Here is a 19,888-nt window from a genome sequence, read left to right on the forward strand (position 1 = left end):
GAGTGAATGTGACCTGGTCAGCTAATCCAACTATTCCCCCTTCATAACTTGTCAGCGCCATTACTCCCTTGATCAAGTTAATGTGCTGATCCTGAAGAAGCCAACACCGCACAACGTGATTCACAGCCACTTTAATTTGAGCTTGGCTGAGCCCTATGACCACGTTTCATAGTTCATTTGAGACACTTCCTGTGTGTCCTCCAGGGTTGACTGTTATCAGAAACTGTTTGAAACTGCTCAAACATTTGCCATCAGCACCAAAGCAATGTTTCAATACTTGAGAAATCGATTTTTCTAGAACCCTTTTTTCCATTTAATAAAACCATCAAGTCCCAAAGTGCTCATGGTGTTAAAACGCATACGGTTACATAATTAAAATCATCTAAAGAATATCGTCTAAAATTGTCATATATGGTTATATTGAATAATTTTGACCACTTGGGGATGCAAACAGAGTTGATCTTGCCTTATAAAGGGGATATAGCTTACAAGTTAGCAAATGTTTTCCCATTTAATAAATCCAGCAGATACAGATACATTAGCATTCATTTGGACTAATGTTTCTATCCATTTTATGAACTTTACTTCGATGAAATAACCTCCTTTTTGCTCATGCTTTACGCTCCACCATCTCCTGTGGAAAAAAATAAAAAAATCTGCCCCGTACACTGTAGAATGTCTGAAATGTGACAGCCATTGCAGAAGTGCTTTAAAAGTACAACACCCCTGAGGCCCTCAAGGGGCTGGTTGGTAACAATTTGAGAGGATTAATGACCCCCACCAGAGGTTAAAACCTGGAACTCCCCTCTTGTTTGTCAGAACTGAAGAAGCCTTTCAGATGAGAGCCAAACCTCCTTCAAGAAGTTAAAAGAAGTCAGGCTGCATTTGGATAAAGCTCTGATTTTAGCTGCCCGATGCTTCATTGTTTTTATTACCTACTTGATAACTGTCCTTCAGCTTTGTTTGTTGCCGGGCAAGGCTGTAAACAAATAAGACATCCGAAGCCAGTACTTCACAGGTTTCCAATCTGCGTGTTGGGACACATACCTCTCTGCACCAAATGTACTACCCGACCCCTAATCCCCCCCCCCCACTCCACTTTACAGGAGTTTTTTTTTTTTTTATCTGTAGTGTGTTAGCGGAAGGGAAAGTACACAGGAGCCTATTGTTTTTGCAGTCGAGTGTCAGCTGGAACGGCCTCCTCCCCTGATGTCTGGCTGCAGCTGGTGTGAAGCAGCAGAGAGACAGAGGGAGACAGCTGGATGCAAGCGCGCGCACGCATGCACGCACGCACGCACGCACACACACACACACACCCTACCCTCCCGCCCCTCTCACTGCCAGGGGTGAAGCCGAGCAAGTGTCCCGAGACCTCCCCTGAGCTCGCCGAAGGAGCACAAACGCTGAGGGGGGGGGAACCGCCGGCGAGTGCATCTGCTCAACTGTGGCCTTCTTTGGGAGGAGAGCGGGAGGCAAGATACTCTCGTAGTGGTAGAAAACGTGCGCCGGCCGGGGAAGGAAGGGAGGGGGGGGGGGGGGGGGGTACATGGTCGACATGTGTAGAGCAGAGTTCTCCGACATGAATGCCCACAGGGAGAGTTTGGTGCTATAAACACGAGCTTGTCATTCACAGGGAAGACAGAAGGAGAGGTTATAGCCCAGAGTGGGTGCGACGGCTTTTAAAGACTGGTTTCGTTGGTTTGCAGTTTAACACGCACACACGCACACACACACACACACACACACACACACCTAGCAACACACTAAGACGGTGAGAAACTGCAGCAGAGCGACGGACCTCTGCAGGGGAGTGCATTTTTAAAAATCGGATCTTTTATTCATACTTGGCTCTCATCACGACTGATTGCTGCCCTGCATTCATTCTTAAGAGGCTCATGAGAGAAAACAACCGGGATGTAGCCGAGTCCTTTGCTGTTATCTCTATAATTAGAATCTGCTTCCACGAATGCACCGCAGATAAGCAGCCTCCAAACCATTCATATGCGAGGAGAGCATTTCAGCTCCAGTTGACCACGACCACCGTGACAAGCGTGTCCTTCAGCTATAAAATGTAAAATGAGACTTTACGTTATGTAGCCGTTTTCCACTTTAAATGGAGAAAATTGTTACTTTCTTCAAAACTCCCATTTCATTAATTGAACTGGCTCAGCAGACTTTCATTTACCAAATGTAATGGATTTGGATTGAAATCCTGTGTTGTCCTGCACTCAGCGGGAGGAGGCGTGCCAAAGTGTTTCTCTTAAATATAAACAAAACACCCGATTCAAACGCAGATTCTTTTTTCATTCAAACAAATGCAATTATACAAATTACTAAGAACCAGCTTAACAATAAGTGTTTACTATATATTACATGCTTTTCAAATACATAAAAAAAATGCTCTAAAAAAAAAAAAAAGGAGAAAACCAGTGTATTTACATTACCAACATTTACAAACAGCTTCATTCTCTTGTGAGAAATTGGGAGCACCAGTCCATGATTTCCAGCATGGATGAAATAACCATGTTAACATTAAAAAAAAAAAAAAAAGGATTTTCTGTATTCCTGCAGTGGCAGTAAAGTCAAAATTAGTTGGGTAATACTCAAATGGTGCAACAAACAAGTATTTGGCTCAAACATATTGTTAGTACTGACAGTGGGATGGGTTGAATACTTTTGTAAATAACAAAACAAAGAGTACAGGAAGCAGAGTCTGGGATCTGGTGACTGCAGAATGTTCCAGAAAGTAGCCATCTTTTAAACTCATTTTTAATGAGTTTTTATCCTTCATTTTGATAATGTCCTTATCAATCCTTGTCTAATCCTTCATGGTTACAGTGTTCATGCGCGTCTGTAAGTAGCAGAGCAGTAACAGTCATTTTCGTTGTCCATTGCGCTCAGTATCCTCTTACAGAGACGGTCTCAGTCGTTGGTTTGTGAAGTTGGTATCTCTAAAGGGAAACACTGGAGAGGTTTGGTCCACATTCCCTTTTGGCAATACTGCACAGTCCACAGCACGGCCTGGTATAGTTTCAGTGCACAAGCGTCATCACCACAAACACTTGTAGACACTCCCACTTGGTTTTCTTGTGATTTAAATACAGGAATGTGCGTCTGTTTTGGCAACAACTGCATTCAAGGGAACCAGAAATGAGAATACTTCATATTCTCAATGCATGAAGTTCAGTTCCTTAATTCTTTGGGTCCCCTTCACACAGAAACAGGTAAGTGCATTCTAAGGCACGACGACAACTAGTCAGGGTGAGAATGTCACACAGCACGACGACAGGCGACTAAACTATTGTTCCCGGTTTGGAGTCTTCATGCCAATAAATCTTGTCTTCTGGGTCCATGTTCGTGTGTATTTGGTTGCTGACTTGCGAGTCCATCTGGCTGACATCTATAAAGGATCTGCAATAAACACACGAGATTGAAACACATTAGGCTGCAAACTAAAAAATGTAGACTGACCGGTTTAGTATGGGCTTAGAATGAATGAATCCTGGGCTGTGGTACTAAAGATCGACAGGTCAATAAAAACAAGAAGGGAGGCCACCACCTGTGTTTCAGGCAAGTTAATGCTGATGTCAGTTTCAAAGCCAGGGTCAAGCATTCTTCCCCAATAAAATAGCAGATGCAAACACACGTTACACACACACACGCACACACACACACACACACAGCCTTCAAATGCAACAACAGCCAGGGGTCACATTTTCCCTTTGCCACACAAGTGCTCTCCCACCACCACGAGACACCCAGAGAAATTAATCAAAACAGTGACATGAACTGATTCGGCATTTTCTGTCAGTCCCTGCCACGTAAGCGTAAGAGGACACGTCACCGTCACCATGACAACCACGTGGGGTACTTTTACAGTCTTGTCTCTCACCCTTTCTTCCGTGCTGTGACTTTGATTATTGGGGGGGAGGGGGTAAATTTCTCTGGTCAGTAGCATAGGCCACAGCACCACACTTCTCTAAAGGCCCCGCAGGGCAAGCCATCCTACCACCGCTTCGCCACTCAAACTCTGGGGGGCATCTGTGCATGAGAAAAGTGGCAAAGGTCAAGGGTGAATGGCAGCACACGGGGGCAGAGGGGCTCTGCATGGGCCAAGAAGACGGCAAACAGCGCAGGAAAAAACAACAACAACAACTGAGCAGTAAAGGCCCAGTGCAGAGAAATGTGACCACAGGATGACGACATGTCAACTGGAAGAGCAAGTAAGGCAGGCATGAGGTATTTTTTTTTTTTTTGTAAGAAGCCATGCAGTTATCTTATCATACATGACAATGAAGGGCCAGTCAAACATCTCAAAAATGCAACGTTCACTTCAAAACATCGACAAGCAGAGGACGGAGTCACGCTGCAGACACACTGAAAGGGGCAAACGCACAGGCTCCGGCCGATGCCGTTTACTTACTATGAGCTACCTTTAGCAAAAGACACCTTACTGAGCCTGTGGCCTCTGGAGGATTGGGGCTGCACAGGGCTGGAGGCCACCTGCCTCACCCGACAGCCAGGGGAGTAGGAGGACGAGGGAGAGGAGGAGGAGGAGGGCAGGGAGGAAGCGGAAGGGGAACCGGAGGAGGAGGAACTAGCGGGGAAAAAGCCACAGCGCCTCTGGGCATCAGGACTTTGCCAGGAGCCCTTAAAAAGCTGGGAGGCGCCGTATCTGCGAGAAAGCAGGGGCCGGTGGAGAGGAGTTAAGGAGAGGAGAGGCATTCTTAAGCTCTGAGGAAGAACTGAGTGCTGGCAACACAGATCCTATAGTCCTACGGCTGAACCAGGCACTCATATTTAACAGTTGAATGGTTGCGGATTCAGTTTCATAATTTAAGTGCTCAGTGTACATTTTCTGCAGCCATCCATTCTAGCTAATTAAACAGTAGCACTTAGTTCCGGGGATAAAGAGGATCAGGGAGTTGCTTATCGGCTTATAAGGAGAGGAGCTGAGGCCAGGTTGTTTGTTCTCACCTGTTGTGGGCGGAGTGGCTGTAGGGGGCTGTGCTGTAGGTGTAGGACTGCGGCGTGTGCGTGGCCACGTCATATTCCAGCATACTACCGCCACTCACGTGGCCGTGCCAGTTTCCGCTGGAGGACGCTGAGGACACTGGGGAAAAGTGTTACAAGTTTACAAACGACCCATCGACTTGGAAAACCAGGGTCAACGTCATCATACACAGGAGACTGTAACGCACGGTGCAGTGGACTAACCCGATGAGTAGGAGATGTTCCGGTTGTTGTGGCTGTAGGGTGCAGGCATGGTCTGATAGCCCAGGTTTGGCTGGGAGCCTCTGTCGTAGTCGTAGTTATACGGCGGCTGTTTGTGTGCAGCGTTGCGATGGTACCAGCCTTTTAGGTGTTCCGCGACCAGGGCCTTCTGGATGTTCTTGCTGACCTGCTCGTTGCTGCGGGCCGGGGCCCGGTTCCTGGGTGGCCGCAGTGTGGCGTACGGGTTCTGCGACATACCGTCCATCTCATCGGTACCGTAGTGACTGTGCATGTCGTGACAGCGGTAAGCTGTTTGGGTGGGGTGGTAGGACGGGTTGACGTTATAGTGTCCCTCCATCTCATTGTCGTACACGTAGACTCCGTTGGAGTAAGGTTCTGGTTCCGCGTAACTGGGATAGCCCGTCACATAGTACGCTGTGGTGGTGGGTCGAGCCCGAGGCTGGTAGGCGTGGCAACGGGTGTCTGGCTGAGCCAGGTTGGGCATGCTGCCCGTGTTGGCGTACATGTCTTTTCTGTGGCGGCCACGAGCTCTGCGTCTGTTGGTGTGGTTACCGGGAACGCTGTACTCCACGCTGGACTGGCTTGTGTAGGAGGAGCCGTCATCGAGCACCTCGGAACTGTTGCTGCGTCGGGCTGGGGAGGCGGGGAACGCCGGCACAGGGAGCGTGGTCTCCGTTGTGAACTGAGACTGGGACTCCAGACTCCCGCTGCGCTGCCGGAAATGTTGCGGCACGTCCTCTGATCTACAATCAAAAATCACAATTACTCGCACAGGCACCACAATACGCGAGAGCTGTTTATGAAGCGGACATCGAAAGAGAATGAAAGAAAAAAAAAAAACAGAAAGAAACAGTGAGTCGCTGAGGCCTTACCTGAGCTGCGTGCTGCTGTAGGCGTTGCGGGTGATGAGGGGGGTGGGGGGCATGCTGCGGGCGTCGCGTGGTTGTCTGGATGCTGGTTTAAACGGGCTGCTGTAGCCAGATGAGGCATCGTGGTTACTGTAGTGCAGCGATTCCTGGACCTGGCCGTAATTTAATCTGGAACACAGATAGGAACTTAAGTTTTCAGGGCATTCTCCTCTTTAGGGCAGAGACTTTTTTTCGTCGAGATTAACACCGTTACCCTCTCTTCACTCTCTCTCAGATCTGAAGGAGACTGCAGATTTGACTGCAGCACTTTAGTCATCGCTTACACCTGAAAGACTGCCATTACGTAGGCCATTGACCTTTCTTTTCACGCTACAGCAAGCATTATGATTGTTAAAAAATAATATAAAATCTCTGAAGCTGAATGTTACATATACATGCATCAGTTTGTAAACACTCATGCGGTAACTGCTATTTCAACTAAATTCCCAGCACCACTTTCCTGTTCCCCTTTTCCTCTCTCCACTCAGCTTGGGATTGTTGTCTGCTCCTTCACAGGCAGCGACATGTTTTTTTCTCCATCTATTTTTAAAGCTGTGCATTTGGGCTGATAAGAGGAGGATTGTTGGAGAGGAAAAGGAGAAGGAGGGAGGGAGATGACTGGCAGGAATGCAGCTGTGGATAGACTCTACAGGTCTGTACTAGCTCCGTGCTTTGAAGAAACAACAGCTCTGGCGTACCTACACAAAAAGCATTTCAACCATGTTTACAGTCCTTCATCTGGTCTGTGTTTGATGGGACAGATATTCCTTTATATCAATCGATGCAACAGCTGTTACACATGAAAACACAGAACTGTATTTTTCTTTTCTTGCATTTTACACAAATAACGAGAGTGACTATTTGTTGGGTTCATAGCATTGTCAAAACATGACAATGCTGAGCCTGAACGCATCCTGTGTAGCTGCTGCCACTCTGCTAACATGCTGCTCACGCTGTATACCTGCTGTCTGCAAGCTGGTCGTTGGCAGAAGCGCGCCTGTCTTTGTTGTAATGAATGTCCAGAGTCTCTGCATGGTGCGGTCTTGGGGAATATTGGACAGATCTGGACCGCTGCCTCTGGGAACCAAGCTCGTCATCTGGGAGATAAAAGTAGTAGTTTGATTAAAACTGATCGACAATAGAGAAAGAGACGAAGGAGCAAAAACACTTTGCACTGAGCAGACATACCATCATCCAGGGTGAGGCTGTCAGATAGAGAGCTGAGGTCTGAGGGGTGGACGTCATCTGAGAAGAGAGAAAATAGCCCTCAGAAATGCCTCTGATATTCCTTCTGTCCTGTATGACTCCTGCTCCACAAGCTTTGATATGCTGTAGTTGTTAATGACATCTACCTGCTAAGATCAGTGAGGCTCTGTCGGTGGGTTTCTTTCCCTTCTTGATCCTATAGCTGTTAATCTCCTTTTCAATCTCCTCCAGCTTCCTCATCGCATCCAGGTAGTTGTTTCTTCTCTTCCTCTTCACTGTTTTGCAGAGGTCGCCCGCGTTGGCCAGCTTCATGGCTGCCTCTACAATCTTCTGCTGCAAGGCAAACCTGCTCTCCAGATTCCTCAGATGTGGGTCCTTCAGGGAAAGCACACAACACCCACACAGTTAATGAGGAAGTTCCGAAAAAACACACACAGATCTTGTCAGCGGCAGTCCTCTGAATAAAGAAAAAGACTTCAAATACCCCCAGCCCAAATTAATAAACCCTCTACGGTATTATTTTCTGAGTGCTGAAATTCATATTCATATTCTAGTTCAGATTCATTCTTCCAGCTGAATTTACTTGCTACAGCTCACAGCAAATGTTTTACTCAAAACATTATGAAACGTAAGCCTCAAAGCACATGTTAAATTCTTCATCCTCATTTCAAAAATATTATTGAATAAATAAGCTCTTGGTAAACAAACACACTTGTGAAATAGTGGAGTCCCATTGTGTGACATGCTACATTACACAACAGACAGCGATACATAATAACAAAAACACAGCACAACATCTGTACTGACCTCATCATAGGGGAAAAGGTCATCCAGCTTGAAAGCCGTCCCAACACGGCGCCGCACTTGAGGAGCCTTCTCACCTGTGGCCAGTGGATACTCTTTAGGCAGTTTGCCTGTAAGCTCCTGTAAATGAGAATAATAACAAGAAGTCAGCTGAGAGTTTGGACTCTTTGGGAAACGAGTTTAATGGGAGAGAGATACTCACTGCTTCTCTCATGCAGATCTTCTTCAGTTCTTCAAGTTTCTTTAGCAGTGTGTCTTTAAGGTCCTTTTCTTTCTTTTTTAATTCAGAAATCTTCTCTTTCTTTTGCTCCTCAGTGACTTCAGATTCAGCAGAGCCTGGAATAAGCATGCGTCTGATTAACTACAAATTATAGCTATAAATCATCACCCATCAATCCGGTGTGGAAGAGAAGTCATTAGCTGATTAACCCTCTGCTTACCGGCTGAGATGAGACTTCCATTGCTTGCCATTATTAGCTGGTCTTTGCTCTCAATGCTGGAAAGTTTACTGATCCGTGGAGCGCAGATCTCTGTGAGGTCCACGGCGATGTCTCCTGAACTCCTTGTTGTGGTCATTTTTGACTGTAGGTGAGGTAAGACAGTTAGGAGGATGAAGTGGGGGAGGAGGGAGAAGAGAAGTGAAGGAGGGACTGTTAGTATTTCATTTTAATGATGGCGCACTGCGATAATGGTGGCTACATTTGCATGGTCGCTACTCCGAGTGCGCTGCTCTCTCATCAATCAAGTGTGGGCTCTATTCCTGGATGAACACTGACACACCATCGGCTTTCGAGAAAGACTGAATAACCTCATTTGACTGCAGCCATACACGGTCATCCATCTCCACCACGAAGCACACATCGCAGGCCTCTAATACGGCATAATAGTACCAGTGCTCAGCAAATATATCAACTAAACACTTCTCATGTTATATTGCGCGTTGTTGTTTACTTTCAGCTCAGTGTTTACTATTAAGACGAGGAAAAAAGGGTAAAATACTACTATATTACTCTGAATATAATATTTACAGAGTGATACAAATCTTGTATTCCAACCTTACGTACCTTTTGAGTTTTTTAACTACTGTTAAGTACTATAAGGGAGGGCCAATCGATTACGGCAATCATATTCATTTTATAAAAGGAACCTAACAATTCTCAACGTAAAGTTGACCAGCATGAAATCCAACTACATGTTAAGACTCGACTCCTGGAATATCCCAATGTCAGGATATTTACATAAGTCACAGGCATGGGACACGGATGAGGCAATGCATCACATGATGACGAGTCACTGTTAGAAGAGGCTATGACACGAGAAGCTGTTTAAACAGCATTTATGTTCCTGTTCAAACTGAAACAAAATGACGACCTCAATGTGTTTTCATCCATTTAGTGGCCACTTATTTTACAGCCTGATGAAAACAGGTCAACAGTACAGCTTGCACTGAAAGCAGGTGACTCAATCAAATGATCACCCAAAATGAAGTTCATAACATGGTCACAAGGCTTCTAAAACTGGAAGTGAGCCTACGATTTGCTCTTCCAGCGTCATTCTGCATAACATGCCTTATGCACACATGCACAAGGTGGGTCACTTATGCAGGTCATCAGACACCAATTCTTTATTCTTTTTTTTTTTAACGATAGATGAGCAGGCAGACAATGTGCACAAAGCAAAGTGAAGCGGGCAGGAGAAGACAGACACTCACTTTGCTTTGCCTCCTGTCCAGGTAGAACTGGTGCTGACTGATGGCCATCACCCAGATGGTTTTAATCAATGAGTGGCTGGCATACCACGTGTGAATAACCAGGCCAGCCTGTCCGAAAGTTCTCTTGGTCACTGTTCTTCTGTAGAAGATAATGAGACAATCGGTTCTTGTGCTGATCCGAGAAGCAAATCTATCCAATTTCTGCACACCAAAAACTAAACACGTGATGATAGATAAACAAGGCTTTAATAAAAAATACAAAAACTACGTGTTAAGCAAAGATTAGAAGAGAACTCTTGTTTGATCTTTATCCAATCAAACTTGCGGGTAACAACGTAGCATACTTAAGAAGAGACGAGGAGCAACTCCAAACTTAAAAGTCTAAGATTTAGTAACAGTGTCAGAGGGGGAAAGTGCCACATTAAAGCCTGAGGAAAGGTCAGAGGTTTTACAACAACCTTAGAATAATAAAGGGGCCCTTGAACAGGAGGAAAGCACCCATTTAACAGACAGGTTAGAGCCATTAACAAGGTGCCTTAAATGGGCCACTGGCTGCAGATGCCCTTCAGAGAGTTAGGTGAAGGATAAGGACATCTGAAGCCAGAGCAGCAGCTAAAATGGGAACACTTCAAAATACAATCAAAGGATCTCTTAAAATGAGTTCAGATAAATTAAGTGCTTTGTCTTCTGACCTGTGTGGGTCGTTCACTTCCACTGCAAATTTCTTCTCACGGAAATACAAATTCTCCAACTGCTTCCACTGAAACAACTGCAGAGAGACAGAGACGGTTCAGCAAAAACAACAAAAAAAAAGGGTGGGGGGGAGAAAAGGTGGGGCAGAGAGAGATTACACACTAAGCCAACACATGACTATTGATTAAAATGTGGATTTACAAAACATACAGAAATATAATTTCATACTCAGGCTGTAAAAGATACATTTGCATCAATATACTCAGAAAATCTAGACGCTTCCCATATTACAATATATACAATATAACAGCTGAAACTGTGAATGGGAGTCAGAGGGCCAGCCGGTCAGGTGTACGGAGGAGCTAACAGAGAAGCAATTATAACGCTGCTGCAACTGCAGGCAGCAAAATCGTGCAAGGCGGCATGCCAGCTATTCATTTCATTTTGCTGTGTAGGAAAATAGAGGCAGGACTTTTTTCTGTGACAGAATGAAGCATCTGCTCCACTGATACTGGCCAAACTAAACAGATTTGGAAGCAATAGCCTTTGGACAACTCTCCTGCTTTCATTTAGAAAACAAATAAAAGCGACATTGGAACTGAGATTCATGTTCATAAAAACAGTTTCACCTGGTACCAACCTAGGAGTTAGCCTAAACACTCCAAACTAAAAGGGAATATTATACACATATACAACTGGGACAGTAAATACAACCCAGGGTATGATATCACCATAAGGTGACACATCCCACTTGGGACAAATATATTAGCTGAATTTAAACTCAACAAAGCAACAATAGCACATTACATATCTTCCTTTACAACACAGAGTGTCTCTCTACATCACGGAAAACACAAAACACTTTGAAAACAAGAAAACTAAAACATGAAAACCTATTTACTATTGAAATCAGCTTGCCAGGTAATTGGGGGACACAACAGGAGGGCTTACTGTGGAGGGTATTTTTGCGCTTATTAAATCCCTGCGGAATTCTCCTGGGCTTGTATTGAATCCTTTGACTTTCCCACAGGGCTAGAGCTTCCTCGAACAATACTCTCTCTTGTCTGTTCTCAGGGAGCCAGATAGGTGTTGCAAGAGTTTCAGCTGAGATGGTTACGCCCCCCTTAACCCACAGCTCCTCCTCTTCTGACATCACAGACACCTCAGGCTGCCTTAGGCTTTGTACTCTCTCTCTCTCCTATACAGCCCTCTTCCTTTTCAGTCAGACCAGATGAGCAGGTTGTGCTCAGGTTTTTGCCGGGCCAGTTTTCTTCCTTATGTTTCTCCCCTGCTCTGCTTCCCATCACTCCACAGTTCCACATTTAATCGGGGAAGTTCTCTGCTTTTCATATTGTAAGCACCAGACAAAGCACTGCTCTGCAGCCAAATCCACTACAGCCATCTCCCCCACCATGCAAACATGTTACTGCGGTCTAATGATTAATAGCAGGGGCTTTATTTGGCATCATGTGACACAGCAATGTCCTTAACCGGGTGATAATAAACTGTTTTACTTGAACTAGCTGACTATTATCAGAGTATCAAGCCACAAAGTTGGTCTGTGTACTGTACAATTTCCATTTTGTATGTATTATAAATGCATTAAATACATGGTATCGCAGTGAATCCTTCCACATGTGATTTCAACCAACACTGCACTCCTGAGTCAGACTGCTGATGAAACTAGGAGCATTGTACTCATTAAACAATGGGAAACAGCCGGCAACTCAAAACCTAATCTCATTGTAGACGGAAGCTCACACCAATTCACCCTGCCCAGTCACTATCACTTAGCATAATTTACATCATAATAACGGATAACAAAAAAAAAAGGTGTAGCCAATAAACACACACTTCCAGTCCATCATTCATCCTCTTGGAGAAACTCCACACCTGTGTGCCAGTGCATAGACGAGACTGAAAGAAGACTCTCCTGTGGCTGCTGGAGGAGCCACTGCCAAAATATGTCAAAGATGTGACACACCTCAAACTCTACAATCACCAGACTGCAAGCAGTCATTTTAAAGAGGAAATGGTTCAAGAAATCATTCAGTGACTCATAACACAAATTATGTACATGGAAAACAAAAGCAACCATTTTCTTAAAATTCTTAAAACCAGCATAACAGCACACAACATTTCTGTGTCTTCAGTATTTACATGTCCCTTGTTTTCGCCAAATGTCTCATTATAGGCAGGTGGAAGTGTGCCAGAAATGCCTGTGGTTTCAGATGGGATCAGGCTGTTCAGATCCAGCTCACACCCACAACCCGAGGACCCCCCCAGGCCACTAGTCCACAAAATCATACGTGGATGAAAATGTGTCAAGGGCCCTGACTCACATGCCCGTACAGAAAAAGATCTGCCCCACCCTTCACATAGCACGTCACATACCAGCTCTGGCTGGCTGCATTTCCTCTGTGTCCACAACATGACACACAGCTCAAAGTTGTGGGAATTGCACACATGGAAGACACCGGAAGGAACTTTAGCCTGCTCTGATTCAAGATGAAGGAAGTTGAAAATATAAGTGACAAAGAAGAAGGTTGTTATTTCTCAGGTCTTTCATACCATACCGACGCTGTCCTCCATAATAAACTGAAGATTTGTATTGGTTCTGCTGACTTATCGTATATGTGGCCCAGCTTGTGGTCGCATTTAATGCTTGGAGAGAGCCCCGGTGATAGAGAGAAAGACAGACAGACAGAAAAGTCTCCCGGTTTAATTCATGAATTCAGTCTTGACCATCTGCTTCCGTCCAATTGAATGTCTCAGAAACACGCGCTGCTGTGGAGCTCCACTTTTGTTCCTGGTGTTTAATTCTCTTCCTAAATAAAATGTCGGTTCTTCTATTCCTTCTTATGTCCCCTACCAGATCTTTGGGAGACATCATCTATGCTTTTGATCTACATGTGCTATATACACTGAACATGTGCATAATGGAAATGACAGGGTATTCACATTGCTAAATGTGTCACTTCTCTACAACACAGCAGGGAGACGAGGCTTTTGAGTTTCAAGCTATTCAGTGAGGAGCAATCAAACTGGCATTTTGCAGAGGAGAGGATGTGAGGTTAAACTATCGGAGCTGCTTTCAAACATTTCTATCAAATTTAAAGAATAACAAAAATGTACAGTGCGGAGGAAACGTTTAAGCCACTGTAGATGATTAGATTCGGATTTATCACAGAATTACATCAAGGAAGCATTAGTCCTTTTCTGCAGAGCGACAGTGATGCTAAACACAGCCATCCTCCTACTTAAGTTAGAAGAAGAATTAAAAACTATTCATTGCATTTTTGAAAGCACCATTACTGTATTTTTAAGGGTGTGAAACTTTTTCACAGCACTCTACAGTCAATTTCTAATTGCACTGGTGGTCAACTGACCTCCCACTAGTTGTAATGCTAAATCCAGGCCTAGCCTCCTTCACAGATAACTGCTTTGTGTTGTTTGATCAATTGTGTTCCCTCCAAGACACACACACACATAGATTACCATAATGAATGCAACATGCTGGGAGGGGCTGGGCAGAGGGCAAGTAGGGATGGGCCGGGCTGAATACAAGGGCTGTGAACTAAGACAGGAAGCACTATCAATATTCCCAAGATGTGGAGGTCCCCTTCGAGGCAAAAGGAAAGTCAACACACAACTTCATTTAAAAGGCAGCATTTTTTCCCCCCACAACAGGAAACTCTTGTGAAGTTCTCACGTGACTCTCCCCTCCATGAGTAGAGGAATTCGAAAAGGCAGAGTCTAATTTTGATAAACCCATTCAGCACCCCAACACCCTCATCAGTGTCCCCCTAACTCCAAACACCCACAGACACACACTTGGCTGGCAGTGCGCCAACCGCTGTCCTAGAGCCCTGCAGCTTCCCACAGGGCATCATAATTACACCTCCACTAGGTGGGCCGAGGAGAGACACGCTGTGCTTGTGCCCATTAATGCCTCGGTATTCAGTGTAACAGCACACTCCGCTATGTCAACAGGTCCCTGCCACATAACAACAGCCACGATGAGTCTAATGAAAGAGGTGGGAGAGAAATGCTCGGGTGGGACATTATTGAACAACACCTCTCAAACAAAAGGGAACAGCAGTTACAGACAAGTACACACTCAAAGGTTGTGGCACAGTTGCAGGGAAAGATGAGTATCTTTAGATCCACTAAAAATGTGCAGCCTGATATTTTAAAGAAGCACTTCTATTTAGCTACCTTAGTCTGAATTAGGGTGAAACAAAATTAAGATAATTGTTGAAAAGGTTGTTTTTTTTTTGTCGCTTGTGGTCCAAAAGTCTACATAACTTACCGAGTTACAATTTACAGAGGTACACGAGTTGTAAGAGCAGGTATTTAAATGTCCATGTGTTGTGCAATTCCCTGATGATAAACTTCTATAATCAAAAAAGGACGATTCAAAAATGTTTTCTTAAGTGTAGGTGTTTGTTTTATTTTTCTCTTTAATAACTCTCCTTTCCACTCTTTAGAGTATTGTTCCTTATTGTATTTGCTCTCACACTTACACAGCCTTGACTGCACTGAGCACATACTGACACCAAAATATTTTCTCCATCTGTGTTCCTCTTTCGCTTGACTGGCATGGGAACCAGGGTTTTAATTACGCCTATTTACAGTCTGGATGGATCATTAACCGGCTAACAAGAAACGTGGGGAAGAAAGCTGAGTTTTCAACTGGCAAAGCATTTCAATAGAGCTCAATATTACATACTTACACAAAGTTAAGTGCTGTTAACGTTGCATGTGATGACTGACTTGTTTGAGTATTAAATGTCACGTGTAAGAAAACCAAGACAAGTTTATTTGTAAAGTCCAGAAGGCCTAAACTCCGATCTTTGACAGGGATGAGGATAAACTCCACGCACAGAAAACAACAAACAAGAAAATGTTTTCCAAATGGCTGTAATTTGGTATCAAATTTCCCACCTGAGGCAAATAGAGCAGCTGTAAAAAAAACAACAAAAAAAGAGGTCAACCTACCTTTCTGGGTTTCAGCTTATCCTGCAAATCGTACTGGCCGATGCCTTTGTAGCTGACTCCCAGCCACCAAGGTATTCCTTGCTTGTCCTGCATGAAAGCACATACCCCACACCCCCACTCATTAGAGGAAGCTTTATTGGTGGGAGTTTGAATAAAATGAGGCCTGCTACCAAAGCAATTACCCCCATTAGGCTCACAGCAATAGCAACATGAGAAGAGATCAAATACATGTATGGCTTTAAAATCTCGGAAAGCCTGACAGAGTCATTTTAACGCTGCTGTTTGATCTCGTCAGACACCTTGATTTCATAGGGTTTGGGAGGAAAAAGTCAATAGAGGTGCGGAAAAGTAAGAAAAGGTGAATGGATGGATCGCTTGAAATTTGATAAACTAAACATGCTGCAATGGTTTCCTCTTTCCTTGGTTTAATTCGTTTGAATTATTTAAGGGTTGATTTTGGAACAAGCCAGTTTGTCACCACCTAACCAGACAGAACATAGGTCTATGTGCTCCTGTAGTAACATACAGATTTCAAACAGGAAAAGGCTGACAATTTCAGCAGCAAGCAAAAAAAAAAAAAAAAGATTAGATGCAGAAAACGAAATGAAGATGCTGACATGTGCTTGTTCAAAGGTTAAGCTAATGTATGACTCAAAGCACCGCTGTTACCTTCACTGCGTAATAATGGACTCCATATGTCGGCAGGGACTCCACCAGGGCCAGATACCTTCAGTGAAAGAGGAACGGGTTAACAGAAATTCAGCCACTTGCACTTCATCACTGTCATCCGGTGGCTGTAATACAACAGACAGAGCGGGATTTAAGCTACAGTCATTGAGAGGCCACAGTCATTTGCAGTGGCAAGCCGATCGATTTGTTTCAGGGCCGTGACAGAGGGGGGGGGAAAGTCCATTGATCAGTTCAAGGGCACAAATCATCTGAGCGTAAATGATCCAGAGTTACAGTCCCGGGGAAAAAAAAAAAACACAGTGGACAACAGACACCCTCCCAAGGCTGGCTGGCTGGCTGGCTGGCTGCCTACTCTAAGAGCACCTCCTCTAATTAATGACACATTCTGGCATGGTGACAGCCACCTCTTAAACAACAGCCACCACAGCGCAGACACATGAGGGTAAAGAATAAACTTTAAGTAGATGCTGGAGAAAACACTGTGAGATCAGAGGCAGTAAGGCATAAGAGACACACGTCTATTTGCAAGTCACTTTTCATTACAAAAATATGATATTTGTTTTTAAGACTTACTGTACAATGGCTTGTCCTCGGGTCAGTCCTTTCAGTTTCTTGTAATGTTCAGTCACTTTGTCCTCACTGTAAATGGATAGATAAAACATGTAATGAATAATCCATCAAGTGTAACACTTTCTGGCCACAGAGGGATTGTTGTGATTGGGGCCTTTCTCTGATACACATTCTGTCTGCTCATGCAGAAAATGCAGTCTGGCCTACTGGCCTGCCGATGCCTCTCATCTACCACTCCTGCAAATGCATCCCATTTACTTCCCACTGTAATCATCTCTTTTAATAGCACATTGAAAACGCACTGCGGCCCAACGCACAAAACGAGAAGCAGACACGTACAGTCAGAGAAGGACCAAGCAGAGCAGCAACAACAGCAAAGTGGATTGAACAGACAGACCGCAATCTTTCAGACAGTCAGTGGCTGTCAGCACCCCCCAGTGCTCTCAGGGCTAATGAGCAAACGTAATTAACACAAGCCAGGCACTAATGAGTCACCCCATTAGATGCAAAACCTTCTGCCAAGTAACAGTCAGGAGGACTGTACGCACCTTCCCACCTAAAACTGCTCTTCTGGGGAAATCACAGCTTTGTACAACCAGGTGTTACTGACCAGTGAGGAGATTTGACGCCTGAATTGTAAGCATATATTCTGAAGGAAGGGCTGTGGTATTGGCTGAACCCCAAACATCCAAACGGCTACTTAAAACGTACCCACCCAGCCCTCACCCTCAAGCATTTTGTGGTTATCTGAGACCACAAGAGCTCAGATATCTTACCAGTAGTTGAGAGATGGATGCTCTCTTAAAACTCTGGTGGGCAGAACTGGTAGCTGCTTCAGGTCCGATGTGGCAGTGTCAGCACTGAAAAAGTAAATCGCACACAAACTTTACAAACAGAAATTCATTCATTTATATTCATTCATAATAATTGTGTCCTTTCTAGATCTGAGAAGTAAAAAGAGTTTTTCACCTCTCTTTTTGAGCTGGGAAAGACAAAGTAAGGCATGGAAATTTTAACTGATTGTGGTCTTACGCAACACGTTACGATCTACTTACAAGTTCCTATGTGTATTAAAACCTCATTCTGAAGTTCGTAATGTCCTGTTATGGCCTTAAAATGAGCATTCCACACGAGCACGTTGATCATAAAGGAAGCAAAAGTAAGTCTTTGCAAAGTCTAAAATAGGATAAGAAAATATTTCTCTACCTGGTTGAACTTTTACAGTGTGGTTTGAATTTGTATCATAAGGCATGATGGCAATAATTCATGTCTGCAAACCTTTTGAAAAGGTGCAGTGTCAGGATATTGTTTTCATCTTTCTTATCTGCAGTATAAAGAGCAGTGCTCCTCGCCAAGACTGAACTTGAGCTCCACTCATGTCTTGCCAGACTTAACTTACAAACGCACATGCAGAGCCTTTGAGTCATAAGGAGTCTATTAAGAGGATTGGACAGAAATCGTTTTTAAAAAAATATCAAAGTCATTTCTTGCAGGTTCTCTGCAGTAACATACTTCACAGTTATCCTCTGTATTGTAATTCACCGTCACAGATTAGCCAACGGAGCTACATGGTAGATGCAACAGGCATAGTTGCTGTACAGACAAAGTGTGATGTTTGTCACAGTCAAGTTCTGTGATAATGAACTATTAGTCACTCCAAGCTCATGTAGGACGGAGCCCTGGGTCTACAGTTTCTGCCGGACAAAAACAGCTCGGGCTTGGTGGGGCAGTCCAGTGGAGGCCTGAACAAAAGCCATTCACAAGCACTTGGCAGCGTCTGCCTGTGTTGAAACGCATTGTATAGCCTGGCGCTGTTATAAAACAGTCCGTGGCCTCTCATACTGGGTTTTAATGTGTAGGTCAGACCATGTGTAATATAAACCTATTAGAGCATCTTCAGCTCCTCTACCAGATAAGTCTAACACAATAATCTCAATATAAAAAACAAGACTATTGGATGATTTTAAACTGATTGCCATTTGACCTTACGTTGACTTTATGGGCATGAATTTAAGTCTTCTTCAAAGAGTAATAGAATCTAACACCCGTGACGTGGTAGGACGGCACCATAATGATCCAGTTATGTGAACGAGCTTACTAAACAAAAACAAGGGTGAGCCGCTACAAGGGCAGAGACCCTTGAATCACTCTTTCCTGTAGCTACCTCTCCTAGGTTGACTGGGTTTTGCTGCCACGGCATTTAGCGGCGTGTTTGATGGCATACATTTTATGGGGAGCTGGGCCCTGGTGTTGTCGGGGTGATCTACTCTGCAGCCGCGCTGCCGTGTCAGCAATCTGGAATTCATTACTACGTCTGTTATCTTCCTGCAGCCTGCAGCATGGGGGCAATTCCTACACCCGGTACAGCCCAGCCCAGCGCAGCCTACCCACTGTGGGAGAGATAATACTCATGTGTCAGCTATTCCACAGGACGGAGACATAGTGACTTGGGAGGGAGCACAATGAGAGAGCTGGTTGCTGTGAATGAACCACTAACTACAGGCTATACCTGCAAATAGAACTGAGGACAAAAACTAACAGGGTGTAATATTAGCTCATGTGTAGTACATTATGAACACAACTGAAACAGGATTTAATTTAGAATCACTTGCAGTTAATACGTGCTGGAGGAGACAAATGTCTGAAACTCCGAACTAAAAATCCCCCAGTTGCCATTAAAACTGTAAGGCGTAATTAAAGACATCAATCGATTCAGTGAATCCTTACGTTTACTACAATCCCTCCCATCAACCCCAAGAGAGCAGTTGCAACTTGTTGCACTCAGTGTGTATTATATCTGCCGCTGGTGGGAGCCAACAGCAATAACAATGTGAATTAGTCTGGCAATATAAACTACAATGCAATATTAACATAGCAGAGGGAATGCTAACACAGTACAAGTACAATGAAAAACCTGATGGTGCATTAACTCAATGCACAGCAGGGGGCTGGCCACCACCACCACAATAACATGACTACAGTCAGTCCTCCTGGAGCCAAGTTGTCTGCAATTGGACAGTGAGTCTGGCTCATCCCTCTTAAGGCGGCTGGCCGAAGGAGGAGGGCTCCC

The 19,888-nt window shown here is 44.5% G+C and overlaps 1 protein-coding gene across 3 annotated transcripts in view; it reads right to left on the bottom strand.

Annotated features, from left to right (window-relative positions):
* Positions 1-2,341: 2,341 nt before the first annotated feature.
* frmd4ba (FERM domain containing 4Ba) overlaps positions 2,342-19,888 on the bottom strand; it is a 43,802-nt gene continuing 26,255 nt past the window's right edge. For 2 of the 3 annotated variants that reach the window (XM_069163735.1, XM_069163667.1), the window contains exons 8-24: positions 17,595-17,678; positions 16,822-16,887; positions 16,228-16,285; positions 15,559-15,645; positions 10,557-10,633; positions 9,865-10,003; positions 8,594-8,735; positions 8,356-8,489; positions 8,157-8,273; positions 7,496-7,724; positions 7,332-7,388; positions 7,105-7,240; positions 6,108-6,272; positions 5,218-5,978; positions 4,978-5,113; positions 4,424-4,675; positions 3,328-3,411 (exon numbers count right to left, since the gene is read on the bottom strand). In XM_069163735.1, coding sequence (XP_069019836.1) covers position 3,411; positions 4,424-4,675; positions 4,978-5,113; positions 5,218-5,978; positions 6,108-6,272; positions 7,105-7,240; positions 7,332-7,388; positions 7,496-7,724; positions 8,157-8,273; positions 8,356-8,489; positions 8,594-8,735; positions 9,865-10,003; positions 10,557-10,633; positions 15,559-15,645; positions 16,228-16,285; positions 16,822-16,887; positions 17,595-17,678 — 2,641 coding nt within the window. In that variant the 3' untranslated portion in view covers positions 3,328-3,410. Of the gene's footprint in view, positions 3,412-4,423; positions 4,676-4,977; positions 5,114-5,217; positions 5,979-6,107; positions 6,273-7,104; positions 7,241-7,331; positions 7,389-7,495; positions 7,725-8,156; positions 8,274-8,355; positions 8,490-8,593; positions 8,736-9,864; positions 10,004-10,556; positions 10,634-15,558; positions 15,646-16,227; positions 16,286-16,821; positions 16,888-17,594; positions 17,679-19,888 lie in introns of all 3 variants that reach the window. The other variant, XM_069163715.1, reaches the window with a different exon arrangement.

The sequence above is a fragment of the Embiotoca jacksoni genome, unplaced genomic scaffold (genome assembly GCF_022577435.1).
Source record: "Embiotoca jacksoni isolate LCO1_2020_lvr unplaced genomic scaffold, fEmbJac1.0.p SCAF_1, whole genome shotgun sequence".
In the NCBI taxonomy this organism is placed as follows: Eukaryota; Metazoa; Chordata; class Actinopteri; family Embiotocidae; genus Embiotoca; species Embiotoca jacksoni.